This window comes from Centrocercus urophasianus, unplaced genomic scaffold, assembly GCF_019232065.1.
Source record: "Centrocercus urophasianus isolate 14NV4802_14NV808 unplaced genomic scaffold, USGS_Curo_1.0 seq_17, whole genome shotgun sequence".
Lineage (NCBI taxonomy): Eukaryota > Metazoa > Chordata > Aves > Galliformes > Phasianidae > Centrocercus > Centrocercus urophasianus.
The window spans coordinates 11,284,604-11,300,732 of record NW_024884722.1 but is presented as its reverse complement, the minus strand read 5'-3'; the positions used below and the strand labels follow the sequence as shown (position 1 = coordinate 11,300,732).

General features: G+C 39.2%; 1 protein-coding gene across 3 annotated transcripts in view; it reads left to right on the top strand.

Moving 5' to 3' along the window:
- The window catches only part of SLK (STE20 like kinase), a 46,177-nt gene that overhangs the window by 12,429 nt on the left and 17,619 nt on the right, over positions 1–16,129 (top strand). For all 3 annotated transcript variants that reach the window (XM_042818923.1, XM_042818924.1, XM_042818922.1), the window contains exons 2-8: positions 6,882–7,046; positions 9,339–9,387; positions 10,132–10,281; positions 12,039–12,111; positions 12,323–12,517; positions 13,204–13,285; positions 14,280–14,408. In XM_042818923.1, the coding sequence (XP_042674857.1) occupies positions 6,882–7,046; positions 9,339–9,387; positions 10,132–10,281; positions 12,039–12,111; positions 12,323–12,517; positions 13,204–13,285; positions 14,280–14,408 (843 nt within the window). The remainder of the gene's footprint in view (positions 1–6,881; positions 7,047–9,338; positions 9,388–10,131; positions 10,282–12,038; positions 12,112–12,322; positions 12,518–13,203; positions 13,286–14,279; positions 14,409–16,129) is intronic.

The following is a 16,129-nucleotide window of genomic DNA, read 5'->3' as shown; positions in this document are numbered from 1 at the left end:
CCTTTCTTGCTCTGGTCATCAAGTGACTTTTTGTACATGTGAGCTCTTCAACTGCTTCTATAGCCTGTATTTTTTTCTTCATATATGAAGTACACTTTCTGTATTGTTCACTTTAGGAAGACAGTGGGAGAGGAGGCGATGGTGCTTCATCTTGGTTGGTTCCATCTCAGCTGTGGCAGTTGAGCTGTGCTCCCTGCACTCCGGAATGTGGCTGACACTGCAGTATCAAACTATAAAGTGCCCTTTCCCAAACTGTGCCCCTGTTCCTGAACTGTAAATATTAACTGCAGTTCAGTAATTCTGTTATATTCCATCATCTTCTCCAACAAATACAATTTCAGTACAGATCCTCAAATGTTTTCTTTCTGCAATCTGAAATATAGTGCATTCAATCGTATTCTTTACTTTGACAGCAAATGTTTTTGACTTAATGACAGTGTACCACATTTTGCTTCTGTGACTGTAGTTTCCCTAGTAACCTGTCGGAAGGCCTTTGTTGAAGTGTTCTTAAAGTCCAAAGAAATTGTCATTTGTTCTTTATTTGTGATTTTGTTGACTGGTTCCTTCCTAGCTAGACAAGAACCCATTTTCTATGCTGGAGTCAGACACATTTTTCTGCTTGGGGACATAAATGGCTGCACTGGGTTGGAAGACATTTCTCATCATGCCACCTCTGGTCTGGGCAGAGGAGATCCCCATTTCCATCTGTAACCCAACCCAAAGCAACAGGGTAAGGAGGAGCTGAGGCCTGACCTAGCTGCTGTATTTAAATTAATGAATTCTGGGTTAATATGTGCACCTCAGCAGGTGTAGGAAGCGCAGGCGAACAGAGCGACAGTGCCACGTGAAGCCAGCATGCAATTGTTGGCCGAGAGCTACAGCGTTACCTCTTACAGCTCCAGCTGTCTGCCTGGGAAAGTAACAACGTCTCTGGGAGCCCTAATTCTCACGGAAAGTAACCCAATCTCCAGCCACCTGCCGCCTGTGCTCGGCTGAGGCCAGAAGCGAGAATGTAAGGTGGGGACTCAAAGGTAAAAGGCATCAGATTTCTGAAGGCTTGTGTTCAAACAAATCATACAATCATCAGGAGTGAATGACGGATGTCACCCATCAGCCTGGTAGTGTGGGATTGGTCTGGGGAAAGGCCATCAAACCACAGTTGAAGACAGCTTCAACTCTGACTTGCTGGCTAATGTCTTAAGGCATTTCTAACGAACAGCTAACAATTGTGGTTTGATGAAAAATTGTTTAACAAGACTATTGGAACCTTTATTAATTTGTCATCTGTAATAAAGATACGCTTATTGCTAAAGATTTAATTTTAAGCTACAGTGACTCAAATGAACTTGTAAATGAATCACTTAAATGTGATGCTTTTCCCAATGCAAGGATGTCTGTAGCCCAAGGTGAGGATATGCGGGGCTGTGCTTTCTGGGAAGCTGCAGCTCAATTTGGGGCTGCCACGGGCTGTTGCTGGCTCAGCTGCAGGAAAACCACTGCTGGCAACTGCTGGTGGGCTGTGCAGGAGGAAGGGCCTGGCAGAGCTCAGAGCTGCAGGGATAGCTGTTGGTTTGTCACACCTCCCCCTCTCTATTACTGGAGTTGATTGTAATGCAGCATTGTGTATTTGAATGCTGCATTTGGAAATGGTTCCTACGGTTATTGTAACTGAGTTAACGGAAAACAGCAGTCCTTTGCATTTATGCCTCTGACACCACTTAATATTTTAGTTCCAAATGTTTTCTCAGTGTTACCGGCTGGATTCCTGCAAGGATGTGAGCTGTCATGCAGCAACAGAAGGAGTCAAAAAGAAAAGTATATTATAAAGTAGCATGCTGTCTTTTGACTTGTCTCAACAATGTTCAGGAATTTTTTTTCCGTTTCATTTTCTTACATGGGTGTGATTAAATAAAAGGAGTGCTTCTATAATCAGATATCGCTGCCACTGTGAAGCTGTCTGTAAAGAACCATTTCTGCTATTTTGCACCTCTTTCTCAGTTCAGCCCTGGTTGTCTCACAGATACACTTAGAAACATCCGTCCGCTTTCAGGGAAACGACACGTGGACCAGGATGCAACTCTGCTTAGCTCGTATGTGAAATGCCACAGAGTTAATGAAAATACATAGGGGAAACCATGAGGTTAAACATAAAAATTATATCGCATACCACGCACAGAAATAACTTCTGGAATCCTCAGAAACCAACAGTGGGGGAAGCAGAAGAACCACAATAAATACGAAGTACAAGGATAATGTTAAAATAATAAGTTGTCATGGAAACAGCTCCAAAAACAGTGTAGGCAGCACCACCCCACAGAGCCATGAGGACGCACTGAGTGCTGGGCATGGCGCTGTTAGCAGTACCTGCTGCAAGGAGGGACACCTATCTGTGCTGCTATTGCAGTACGTTTCCCCTGGCATTAAGCGTTTAGGTAAGTAAATGGTGTAGTAGGTAGCAGGCAGTGTCATTTCTCTCACTGGCCACAGTTCAAGGGCACATCACCTTCCTTGGTGGATGCTGCCCTTTGTTAGCTGCTCAGCAGCTCTGGAAGCATCACCTCTGTGTTGGAGCAGATACAGCTTGGCTGCCCTTGAGTTCCTCAGTGCAAACGTGTCTGTTGAAACTACGGACCTTGGATTTTCATTTTATTTCTTTGTGTGAGATACTCAAATGTTGTTCAGTGAAACAGATGCAAAATAATGTCACTTCTTTGCATTGTCTCATCTTCCTTCATTTTCAGAAGCTGCCATCTCTTCCCTCGGTGTAACTTCTGATTTATTTTAAAAGCAGTGGTTTAATATTGCACAGCTAGCTAGGTTTGCTATTAAATTTGAATTGATGCTTTTAATTGTGTATCTCAAAATTTGCTGTTAGAATTAAGCCTTCCTTTTATTTGATGAATGCATTTTAGAGAAAAATCAACTTTTGTTAACCAAGAATGCCTTTTCATGTTTAAAAGATATTGAACAATTAATGCTGATCAGTAATGCTGGTTTTTAATATCAAAAAGCACAGAGCATTATTAGCTAAGATGTAGGGAACTTACACAAAAGAGCCCAGAGTAGTTTCTCCAGTAGGCCCAGCTGCTGCATACACATTTCTTTGATCAGACTGTTATAATCTGCAATCATGGCAGCTGTTTCTCCTTGATTGGTGTGGTCAGGGAAGACTGAGATCCGCTGCCTTCTGCCAGCTGTAACAATCAGCTCCTGCTTTGTCTCACAGGGATGGTTTTCAGTTCTGATTGCTCAGATCAGACACCATCAGGATGCATGCAGGGAGCTGGGTGTTATGCAGAAGTGTAGCATTTTACACTGAAACCACTTTCTGCAGGATAGGGATGTGTGTTTTCCACTTCCTGGCAAGTCTGAGGTGCTGTGAGTGTGACCGTAGTTTTGTTGCAAAGAATGAGTCAGAGGAAGAACTTCTCATCTGGTTGGTCTCGCTGCTTGCAACACGTTCCGTGTGGTTATGTAACATCTCAGAGGAGATCAGGCTTAGGGAAGAAAAGTGACAAATAATGTTTTATCTCTCATCTCAGCAGTGACTCCAGCTGACCGGGCAGCAGGTAAAGGACGTGCTTCTCTCAGCTGTAAACAAAGGTTTAATGTTGAGGTGCCTACGTGCTGCATCACAGGCAGGAGGCTGTGCTGTTGGGTAGGCAGCATTTGCTGGTGGTAGGAAACTGAAACCGGTCCTCACAACCAGGGCCAAAACTTCATGGGGGTCACACGAAGATGAAAGATGGTTATCTCTGAGCTGTAATCCTGTTAGTGTGCAACAGGGGCTCTGCTCTCCCTGTTGTCCGTGGCTGGGAATATGTAACTGCTTGGCTGGGTGCCCGGACAGTAAACCCATCTCTTAATGTTTTGCTATCAGTGTCTTCACAAAGCTTCTGGATCTGGAACTTGTTTGGATATGTGACACTGTACAAAAATCCAGGAGGAGGAAGGAGGGGTCACCAGCTTCGTGCACTCATGGATGCCAGTTCACGAGAAGTGGTTGTTCCTTTCTCTGGTACTGATATGTTTCCAACTGCTTCCAGTGTTACTGTACAGTAGATGTCATTTCCATTTTAGAGCAAGGGATGTAGGTACAGAGAAGCGATTTGCAAGTTCTGATTTACAAAGTAGTATTTATTCTGTGCAACCCCGCTGTCTTTCTCAAAACAGAGTTTGGAGAAGAAAGAGATTTTTGTGTTCTCTGCCAGCAAGGCTGCCCCTTGCATTGTAATGGTGTCACATACAGTTTGCTATTCCCCTGTGCATACTGTCTCTCTGTAAGCTAACATTTGCTGCAATAGCATTAAATATTTAATCCAAATAGAGGCTTGGGTGGAAGGATTACAATATTTGTATGTTGCCATACGTAACAGTCAATATTGTCATTGTCATGATGTGACAGTCAGATTTTGAAGGACTGTTATTTCAGTTCAGCTTTCAACCATGTCTATGTATCATTTGAGAGAAAATTTTCTTAGTGCAAAGACAGACAGTCTCTGTCTCCCTTCCTTCCCTGTTTCCACATGAGGCAGGACTGAACCATAGTCATAAAAGACAGCAGTTCAGACGTCTCAGCATAGGACTGAGGCTTAAATCCACTGTTATGGAAGTGGAGTCAAAAGAACTTATTTTGAATGTGCACAACCTCTGGGAAGCATTAATGATTCTTTGATTTAAGATGTAAATGTGCCCAAATGCGAATCAAGTAAATGCAAATCAAGGTTGCAGCTCCACTAACAGTTTCACTCCCTCTCTGACCTTTGGGGACTGTTGTGTGACAGAAGAAAAGCTTCAGTCAAAGCCTAGAAGAAACCAACGTGCCCCACAAGGCTCTGAGTGCCCTTTGTTCCTCTTTGTCTCATGGGCTGTTACCCCAGGAAATGCAATGCTAAACGAGGCCGCTAGAATAGAGGCTTTCTCTTGTTTCCCTAATGAGTTTTAGAGGGAAATCTTTCATTGAGAGAACACCTTTCCATGTTTTTTAGAGATGTTTGAACAATTAATACTGCTCACTCACGCAGGTTTGGATTTATTTCTCAGTCCAAATGCACAATGTTTCTTATAGACTTCTTACAGCCATTCACAAGAATTGATGCTTACTGCAGAGTGGTGTGTGCAATGTATGATGGAAACTGATAACATCCTACTCAAAATGAGCCTTTAAAATCACAAAACATTGAGATGTTCTTTATTTTCAGGTGTAACTTGATGTACGCTTGAAATGTTTTGTCTGCCCTCAGAAATTCGGTAGAAATACGCTGATCTTAAAGCTCATTTCTTTTTAGGAGGAAAAAAAGGTCTGGATCTAGGCATACAATTACTTCTGTTACTACTGGAAGTCAGATTGAGAGCATACGTTGGTTTTGATTATAATCAAGATGCTCATAAAGATAATCCTCCAGTCTCTATCATCGCTTCTGTTTTTTAATGAGATGTTTTAATAGAGCTACAAGGAGGAAATAGAAATTTCATGCAAAGCAGATTTCTGTCGACTTCAAGCAAAAGAATCTGGGGGAAATCAAAGTAGTGCAGAAATCTGACCAGGGAAAAAAAGGCAGCATGTTCTACAAATGCAGGCAGCCCCGTAGAGTGGAAGTGTGTATCATAATGTGTTGGTGCTTCTTCCTTTCCATCAGAGGTGAAATAGAATCTGGAAGCAGCAGTATCTCTTAGTGTGGAAGTGGAAACGTTGTTCCATTTTAAAAAAGACCATTGTGGTACAGTTCATGTGCAACTTTGTGTGAAAATGAATGCTATGGTCTTCTCGTGTTTTTGTGAAGTATCTTCCTAATAAATTACACAGTCCTGCAGAGAGTGCATTGCCATACTTAGTTCCAAAAAATAAGTGTATAATTGAGATTTTACTGTTTTAGAAGGCACTTTCACAACTTGTTTTCTGGGCACATGAACCCACTGGGTCTAACTGTTGTGATGTGAGACATCTGGAAAGCTTCTGGGTTTCATCTGTAATGGAGCTTTGAGATGGAAGGTTGGTCTTTCATTCCTGCTATGAAGCAGACTTGTTTTTCCCCTTCATATTAGTAGACTGTGTGTAGGAAAAGTTCTGAGTAGTGTAAGGTGAGTCCTAGCAGATTCATCTTGCCATTGTTTTTGCTGTTATGGCTGTTTTATAGAAAACTTTCATAAACATCTGGTTTAGATCTTCCGTTTTGTTCTGTTGGGAGAACTCTTCATGGCTAGAAGTGTGCCAATCTTCTTTAAAGGAATTCCAAGTTATTCCTTCAAAGAACTTGCAAGAGGATCATTAAGTGTGTAACTGTGTGCCTGTGTGACACACATCTACGTGGTGCTCATTGTGAAGCAGTCACAGTGAGGTGTCCCAGCAAACTGATAACTGCTCAGCAACATTTTAACACTGGAGCTTGAACACAGCCCCTGGCTTGAGAAGAGCATAACCTCCTGTGTTCTGGTAGAAGATGGTTTTTGTGTGGCTTTACAGACAGCTGTGCTGCCATAATGTGGGCAGTGTCAGAAGGGGAGGTGGAGCTGCCTGATACTCCTTGCCAACCGCTGGCAAATGGTTATTTGAGGAGTAATGCAGAACTTCATCCAAGGCATACAAACAGCAATGGCCCTCAGCTACTGACTGCTTTGTGGCTTCAAGAATGCAGCTGGAACTGAGTATTGCCATGTGTCTGTCTTACATTGAGTCTCAACCTTGAGAGAAATTTTTCTGCTGGCGTTTATCTAGTCTTTACAGTAAAGCTATTCTCTTTTGTGGAAAAGGCAAACTAAAGGTAGAAACACAGCACAGACTTATCAAGAGGGATGAGTTTTGTTTTGGTTTGGTTTTTTTGTTAGTGACAACTGTCTGCTGAAATCCATATCTGAATATTTGTTGTGACTTTTTTTAACAGGCTCAGAACAAAGAAACAAAAGTGCTGGCTGCTGCAAAGGTGATTGACACAAAATCGGAAGAAGAACTTGAAGATTACATGGTAGAGATTGATATTTTGGCATCCTGTGACCATCCTAACATTGTTAAGCTCCTAGATGCCTTCTACTATGAAAACAATCTGTGGGTAGGTATTTTTCTTCTCTAAATACTTGCATTTGTTTCATAAGAACGTTGACATTATGCATTCTCCTGATTTTCTTGAAATGCTACTTGTCAATCATATTTCTTCTGGCTGTCCCTATTCAGGTAACTGTACAGTTTCAAAACTAATTCATAAATTGTAAGTATGACTTTTAGGAAACTGTCACTGTAAAATGACCCACCCAGAGGTAGCAGTTTGAATCCAGAACTCAGAAATGAGCAGCTCATTTTGGTGTATGGGGAGAGTTCTTGGTGCTCATTTGTTACAGCAGGATTCAAATGTTAATTACATTTGCACAGTTCAGATTGAGACTCAGAATTTGCAGCTGTGAAATAAATAATAGGCTGAAAAGGTCAGCTTGGGAAGTAAGTATTTTAGATGCATATAAGTGGTTTTGTTGGTGCTTCCAGCAAGGAGAGTTCACCATGACTTCAGCAGTTATTATTTGACTGATATTTGCAGATGCAGTGCAGTGGGTGTACGTGTGACTGCACCTCAGTTTGTGCTGTGTCCTCTGCATGGACTCACTTGAGCTATTAAAATAATTTTATTCTTCTGAATGGTTCGATGCAATATTTTAAGTGCTTTGGGGATTATACTAAGAATACGTGTCTCCTTAAAAGGAGTTTGTAATCCAGAAAGATACCCTGAAAGAAATGTGAGACTCCACGGAAATTTTCTTTTAATTACGCTTTTCTTTTATGCGTGGAAACAACTGAATTGTAGTACCACGTTTCCTGATAATTCTGATGAACTCTGTGAAGAGTTTGTGTAACCCAAATGTAGAGTAGAATGACACTGTATAATACATGGAATAATGGAATAGAATAATTGGAATTATGAACAAATTTCAGTGCAGAGAGGTGAGCATGAATGCAACTGTGCTTAGAAGCAGAATGGGAAACTGAGTTAAAATAGGTTTGCTGGCAGATTAAAGTTAGAAGGGAAATGAACAGCTGTAAAATGAAATGATACCTCTGTAATCACAAAGAAGATAGAGAGCTGTGAAAGTGAGAGAGAAGGCTCGGAGTGGTTTGCTCACCGCTCTGATGTGGTTCATAAATGGAACTTAATGGAGAGGGAAAAGAGAAAATGAAAGAGATTTGAACATGAAGAGTGTGGTTTTGCATTCCAGCTTTAGAAACACCATTTCTGTACCAAAGGGACCTTTGTCAGATTGTCAGATGAAACTTAAAATTGTACAGAGAATTTTTCATGTAGCATTTCCTACGCTTCAGTTACTTGGCAGTAGGTATTCAGAAGCATCAAGTGAGAGAATGGTTTGAAGAATTCAGAGAGTTACATTGCATAATGCATATGTTAGTATCATATCAATTACAACAGTAATTTCAAGTAAGACGTCACATGGTGGTAAAAGAGTGTTATTGTGCAAGCTGTAATCTGAAGTTTCTTACTCTCTGAGCAGTTATGCTCTGACTCTAAAAAAGACTTCCCAGCGGTTCGTTAGATTTCTGACCAAAATGCTCTTCAGCTGTCAGACTGAAAACTACAGTTCAATGTTCAGAGTTCAAATTAAGGAAGAAAAACACAATGAAGATTGGAGTGGCACTCTTGATTGACCTCTTCTCATGTCCCTGCTCTTCTCATTCACTCTGTCTGCCCTTTTTCTCCTTTGTTCTTTCATGTTCTACATGTTAGCAGAGTTTGTGCCCCCAAGCAGTGACAGTGCAGTTGATTTCTGTTTCACACATAAGCTTAGAACTGGAGATTGAGTTGCTGTGGTATTGTTAGGTTCTGGGATAAAAGCACTGATGTGTTATAGAGAATAATGAAAATGGAGGAAAATTGAAATTATTCATTTTCCATCATTTTAAAGATTATTTGTCCAGGTTTTCATCTCACCTGAAGCAAATTAACACGGGGATAACATCTGCTGAAAAATCATGTCGCTCTTCTACTTGGACCATTCAATGGGAGATTATGAAAGTGCAGTACAATAACTGAGAAATGAGTTTGCAGAGATTATGTAAATCACGTTACTACTAGGATTCAAGCTGACCTTAATAGTTTTTATTGTGGAATTTTAACTTTGGATTAACATTCTGAGGATCTCCAAGCGTCTTTCAAATAATTTACTTCAGCTTCGCAGCCCTACTGTTAGCTTGTTAATAGTATCAATACCTTGTAGTGGTTAGTGCACAGATTCTCAAATAGTCTGAAGCTGTAGTCTCCCAGTAATGCTCCCTTAATCAACGCTTCAGCTCAGCAGAACGACTTAATTTGTAATTGATGTATTCTTTTGTTTGTATACAGATCCTGATCGAATTTTGTGCAGGTGGAGCAGTAGATGCAGTAATGTTGGGTAAATAAGTTGTTTCAAATATTTAATTTCATAACATCTTTAAAATGATAATATTGAAATATGTTTAAGCACAGATTGTTGACAAATGTGTATGTAATAGGTGTGGTACACGTGTTGAATGTTGGGATCCTTACAAGTGTATTTACAACAGCATCTGTGGATGAATTCTGTGGTTAGATTAATTTTCTCTCATTTTTAAAGTGTTTGCTTATTTCTCAAAACCCACTTTAATGTCTCGATCCTTAAAGTGAATGTGATGAGCTGTTTGCATATCATGGAGCTCTCCTTTTGTTTTAACATGATCTATACTGATCCTTTTTCAGGATCCCCTTCTCCAGCCATCCTCCAATTTACTTGGTGATAAGTTTTTATTGTGCATCAATCTTAGTTAAGTTCTGTGTGCTTACTCCTCCAATTAGTGCATGCTGATACCAGTGAGGGATCTGTTTAACGTTTATGTGTATTACAGAACAGGCACCCAATGTCTGTACTCTGGTTTTTTCACAGTTCAGATAGGTAGGTGTACAGATGTACAGAGTTCATCAGGAGGAGGGGATGATGAAGAGATGAAATTTTTGTTTCACTGGAATAATTGGGAATGTTGCTGTTACACCAAACGGAGCGATATGGTGTTCAGCATCTGTCAGACTGATTCATTTTTTTGGACATATACGGTGGTTGCTATAAACAAATAACATAAAAACGCAAAAATTGTGTGTTTATTTCTGCCTCCTTCTTTTTCAGAGCTTGAAAGGCCATTAACAGAGCCGCAGATCAAAGTGGTGTGCAGGCAGACACTGGAAGCGTTGAACTACTTGCATGAAAATAAGATCATCCACAGAGATCTAAAAGCTGGCAATATTCTTTTCACATTGGATGGAGACATTAAACTAGGTAAGCATGTTACATATAACGCTTTCCTAGAACGTGGCATGATTAATTATATGTTAATTTACCTTATTGTGGTAACTTCTTTTTTATAGTTTTTAGTTTTAAAAATGAACATTCTTTGCAACGACTGAAAAGGGATACCTGGAACTCTTTTCTGTTCTTTTTATTTATACCAAGAGAATAAATTTAACTATCTCAGTTTTTCCAGTAGAAAAAAGATAGGAGTTGTCTGGATCTGTTAGGTTCAGGGCTCCTTACAGCCGATGGATATAAGCTTTTAAGATGACAGCTAATTAAGAACCTGCCTGGCTAGATTATTGGTTCATGTAGCTGTGTTTCTGCATGGATTTCCTTGCAAAGGTTATTCTTTGTATCTATAGTATTGAACGATTTCCTTGCATAAGGTTATTATTTGTAGCTCTAATATTTAGCACATGCCTTTCTCTTCATCTACAAATGTTGCTGATGCTTTTGCTTTATCTCAGAAGCCTGAAGATTTTAGTCATGGACTCATTCTCATGGAGCAGGTTTTTAAATATAATAGAATCACCCCCTTAATTTCTATGTATTGCTGTATAAGACAAAAATCATAGTAAGCCTCATGGTGAGGGAGACGTGAATTTCTGTTCATTTTAATTATAAGCTGGCTCTCCCTCATATGGACTGTAACTATTTTAAGCTTTTGTCAAACTTGGCTGTAACACAGCGCTGTGCAGGCTGTCAAGATACTACTTTACAGTTCAGACCAGAGTTTTCCCCATGTATATATTTAGTGATGGATTCAGGCTTGCTGGTTAAGATTTATATAAAACATTTTAACCATTTTTCAAATCTAATTTACTTTCCTTTTCTGAAGCACAGCTTCCCTTGAAAAAACATTTTAGCCCCTGTAAGTTTTCTGTACTTCTTGTTTCAGGTACAGGCAGAAGTGGATAATTCCTTGCTTTATAAATACTGGAATGGGAAATGACTTTTTCTGTTGCATGTGTGCTTTATTATTTCAGCATCTATAGTCCCCTCAGTATTTCAGGTTTTGCATTTGAACAAATAGCTCTCTTAATCCTTTTTTTTTTCCCCTCATAGAGCAAAATTAGGCTTCTCAAGTGTTGAGCCATCGAGTCAGTTGGTACCGATTAAAGACAGCAGCATATGGCTATTCTGTTCCTTTCCTATAATCTGTGTATTTTCATTAAGGAAAGTCACATCTATAATAAGCCTAATGTTTATATTTAAATGTCATCTCTTTCTTTTCTTTTTTCTTTTTTTTTAATAAAAGACACAGTGGTTTAAAGACAGATGGCAAAGAGGAAAAAGCGAAACATAAAACCTCACTTCTGGAGAATTTACATAACAAAATCAAACATTGAATGATTATTGGAATTAATGAGAGAGTTAATAAGCTGTATCTGAGCAACACAGCCTTCCTACACTAAAGTCATTTTCTAATTAAAATAATTTAACCTGCTTATTCTTGTTGCAGATACCTGCTTCTGTCCTGCCAAACACAGCTCAATGTTGGCAGTACTTTTTTTTAGCAACAGAGAGTAAGATTTACTCGGTATCTTTTACTGGAAATACTATGAAACCTGAATGCCTGGGTAGGCAGTTGTCAAAATGCAAATACTTCTATTTAACTTTGAATTTTCAGTGCAGCAGAACGCCTGCTTTGGAACACAAAGCATCTGAAAAACAGCTGTAAAATTTAAAACTATCATGTATCTCCACCTCCAAGTTAATAATACTTTCTCATTCATTTTAAGCGGATTTCGGAGTATCAGCTAAAAACACCAGAACCATCCAAAGGAGAGATTCCTTCATCGGTACACCGTATTGGTAAGCGTGCTGTTCTGCTGAATGTTAGAACCAATATCCTAACGTTGCCTTTGTTGTTAATGCTGTAATGCTGTAAGCTCGAGAGAGCATAAATGTATTAAAAGCAGAATCTGCTTCTTAAAAATGCTGCAATGCATTCAGGTTGTTTAGAGCCTTTTCCATAAGATTAGAGTGCATTTTCTAATCTGGTGCTTCGTTCCTCTGTTTGCAGGATGGCTCCAGAAGTAGTCATGTGTGAGACATCTAAGGACAGGCCTTACGATTACAAGGCCGACATTTGGTCTCTTGGCATCACTTTAATTGAAATGGCTCAAATAGAGCCACCTCACCATGAATTGAATCCAATGCGAGTGCTCTTGAAAATAGCAAAATCTGATCCACCTACATTAGCACAGCCTTCTAAATGGTTTGTATTTCATTTCCCACCCTCGTTTGTAGAATATGACTGTAAGGCAATGTGTGACTTCACTTCTGTTCAGAGGCACAGCACTGCTGAACTTTATGGTGCTGGTTTTATGCATAAAGCCATTTTCTATATATACTCTGTGTATTTCATTTGTTTATAATCTGATACAGCAGGGACTATGGTGACTTTGTTGTAGTTCTATACAGAAGATTTAATACTGAACTATTACAGAATTTGAGGACTTGCCAGTTTTGCATTAAAATATATGAAAAATAGTCTTTTACAAATGCAGTTCAGGACCATCTCAAATTGGGAAACAAGAGAGTTAAATATTTTTATACCGAGAAGACATAAAAAAAGCTGTTATCTACTTGATCACTGTGATATCCTTGTGAGATTCAGTTAATGGTATAGCAGATGGGTTGTATTGTAAATTCAGAGCCAAAAGTAAACTCTTCTATAAATAGAAGAACGTATTAAAGATGACATGAGCCACATTGGTTCTTCCATCCCTATACTGTCTTTCTTTCTCTAAATCAATAGAAGGACCTGAAGTTGTAGTGTAGATGCACATGAAAGTAAAAAAAAAATGTTTCATTGTGCACTGATCTCATTATCTGATTCTGAATCACTGATTTCCTTAGTCAAGACTAAAGAAAAGACACTGCTGGTTTGTTTTGTTGTAGGTCATCAGATTTTAAAGACTTTCTGAAGAAATGTTTGGAAAAGAATGTAGATTCGAGGTGGAGTGCAACCCAACTCCTACAGGTATGAGGAGTTGATTCTTCAGAACTGCTGTTTGAAGACAAACATTTCATATTCTTTCAAAAGCAGAGTAACTATTTCAATATATTCGGGTGTTTGAGATGTTTGTATACTATGATTTCAATGCTGTTGGAAGATCTTTTTCAGTAAAACCTGATGAAATAATACAAAGTGCAGATCAAATTCTCTGTTTACGTGTTTTGATGAGTTGTAATTAATTATTTTGCATAAGTATTTAAATTGTACACTGATGCTTGTAATGGGTGGAGCTGATACTTACGTAAGTAGTCATTTGCTGACAGGTGTTGTAAGAGCTTTAGTGCTCGGCTGCCTCCTGTAATGCTGTCACTGCAGAATAGCCAAACAGAAGTAGATGTGAGCAGGTGCATTTGATTCTGTTTAACGTCAGCACACATTTAGCTTATCCGGAACACATCTGACATGTTGAATAGGCTTAAGCAGAAGGGCCAATCAGAGAAAGAAGATTAAGATGGTAGGAGTAGGAGAAGAGCGGGTATCTGCTTTCCCTTAAAGAAAAATGCAGAATTCTGTGTTCCTGTTAGGGAAAAACACTACAAAGAAAAAAGGCATTTTTTTCTAAAAAGAATATTTCTGGATAAAACTTCCCAGGAAATAGTTTTACTGTGGAACTGAAAAGAAATGAAAACCATTTCCAGGAAAAATAACCTTTTAAAAAATCTGTCTACTTTTATTCTTTGGACTATGAAAAAGGTTAGTAGAAATGAATAATGTGTGTTTTGAGCATTTCTGTTAGACTTCTTACAGTCTATTTGATTACAAATGTTCTGAATATAAAACTTCAGCAGAAAGAAATAAAGCAGTTATGATTAATGTTAAAATTGTGAGTTTAAAGTTTGAGAGAATCAGTAATGTTTCTCTGAAGCTGCTATTTCTTTTAAGATGTGTTTTTCAAATTGTGTGCAGTGAGGTTAGCACTTAATGATGGGCTTTCTTTTTTTATTATCATTTCCACAAGCATCCATTTGTTACCGTTACTTCCAATAAACCGATAAGAGAATTGATTGCAGAAGCTAAGGCAGAAGTTACGGAAGAAGTGGAAGATGGTAAAGATGAGGATGAAGAAGAGGAAACAGACAATTCTCTGGTCAGTTTGAAATTTAGTTGTTTAAATATGCAAATAGTTTCAACCACCAATTTTCTATGGAGTTCTCAATTTTCTGATGTTCTATCTAACTTTCACTTCAAGTCATCTAAGCATTACAGCATAAAAATAAGATAACCTTATTACAAAACAGTGCTTTCAAAATTACTGTGCTCTTAAGCTCTTGAAGAACTAGTAATGAAGTCTGCTGCCTTCACGTATTTTTACATGTATATGCAGTGTAGAATGTTTATGTATAAAATGTTTAAGTGTGCATGACTAGATGAATAAAAAACATGTTTGTATATTTCATGTGATGCTTAAACCAAGAAGGAAAGTGTGCAAGTGTTATACAGCAAGTGTGACTGTCAAAAAAAAAAAAGAATCCAAAGTCAAGGAAACAAATTTTAGCTGGAGGAGATTGTATCTGAGTGTATTTTTAAAGATGCTTAAGAGTCCTACAGCAGATTCAGTTTGTCGGAGCGCAAAGCCCCGCCGCTCAGTTCTGTGGTGGCAGGCTGCAGTGTCACGTGGTGCCTCTCTGGTATCACTGATATTCTGGTGTCACTGTCAGACAGTGACCAGTACTGCTGGTGGCTGCCGTTACCAGCACAAGAAGTACACCTCCGTTCTCTCCTCATACCTCACTGAACCACTGTGTTCCCTGCCCTCCATACCACTTTCCACCCCAAGCAAACCTCCAGAAGTGTGTTCTCACCAGCTCTCTCCAGGACTTATTCTCAGTCCCCTGGAGCATCACCCACCACTTCCATCAGCTGATTAGCAGTTAAGCTATTCATCTCCATGGAGTTGGGGGTGAAGGTCACCCTGCAACTCAAATCAGTTGCACAGTAGCTTAAGCAATTGTGCCTCGGTGCTGTGAACTACTTGAGAGTGGTTCCTGTCCCAGCCTAGGGAGCTGTGAAATAGATACATTTACTGTACTGCATTTCTTTTAAAAACTGCTTGGAGAATACTAAGCTTCTAGAATGGCACAAACAGAAGGGTCTGTTACACGCACTTTTACATTAAAAAGTTGTTTTCTTCCTGCTTAGGGAAGCTGTCAGGTGTAGGACGTGTGTGATCATAGCCGTGCTTGGTACAATAGCTAGCCTGCTGTATTCCTGCTGGCAAATCAAAAGCCTGATCTGCAAATTACAGGGTTGTAGCAGTCAGTACAGCCAGAGGTACTGTAATCGCTTTGAACAGTGGAAGAGCAATTATGGTTCAAATGATTCTTCATTGGTATATTCTTTTTTACATCTGCATGTAATCTGATAATCATTCAGATTTCAGCAACAGCAATTTCTACAGTTATGTAACTGTTTCTATTCCAGTGCAGTAACACTACTTACTCAGCTGTGCTGGAAGTTTTCACCATTTTAATGGAGCTTTACTGTGATTTAAAAGACAAAAAGTGTTTTATCAAAGAACAAAAGGAGAGACGATGTATTTGGTGAAGTGAAGAGGTTCTTAGTATTAAATTTTATCAGTTCTATGCTAATTAAAACTGTGTTAGTCCTTCCTACCAAACTGACACAAAGACATGTTTTTCAAATCTGGATGTAGATGGGACTACCAGGGAAAATAAAGTAATAAAATAAGGAGCGATGGGATTGCATAAAGACTCCTGAGGATTCTGTGAAGTCTGCTGCCTGGCAGTAGACTGACTGTGATCCCTTTTCTTCAATCACAGCACATTTTATTAAATTCTGAGGCATGGG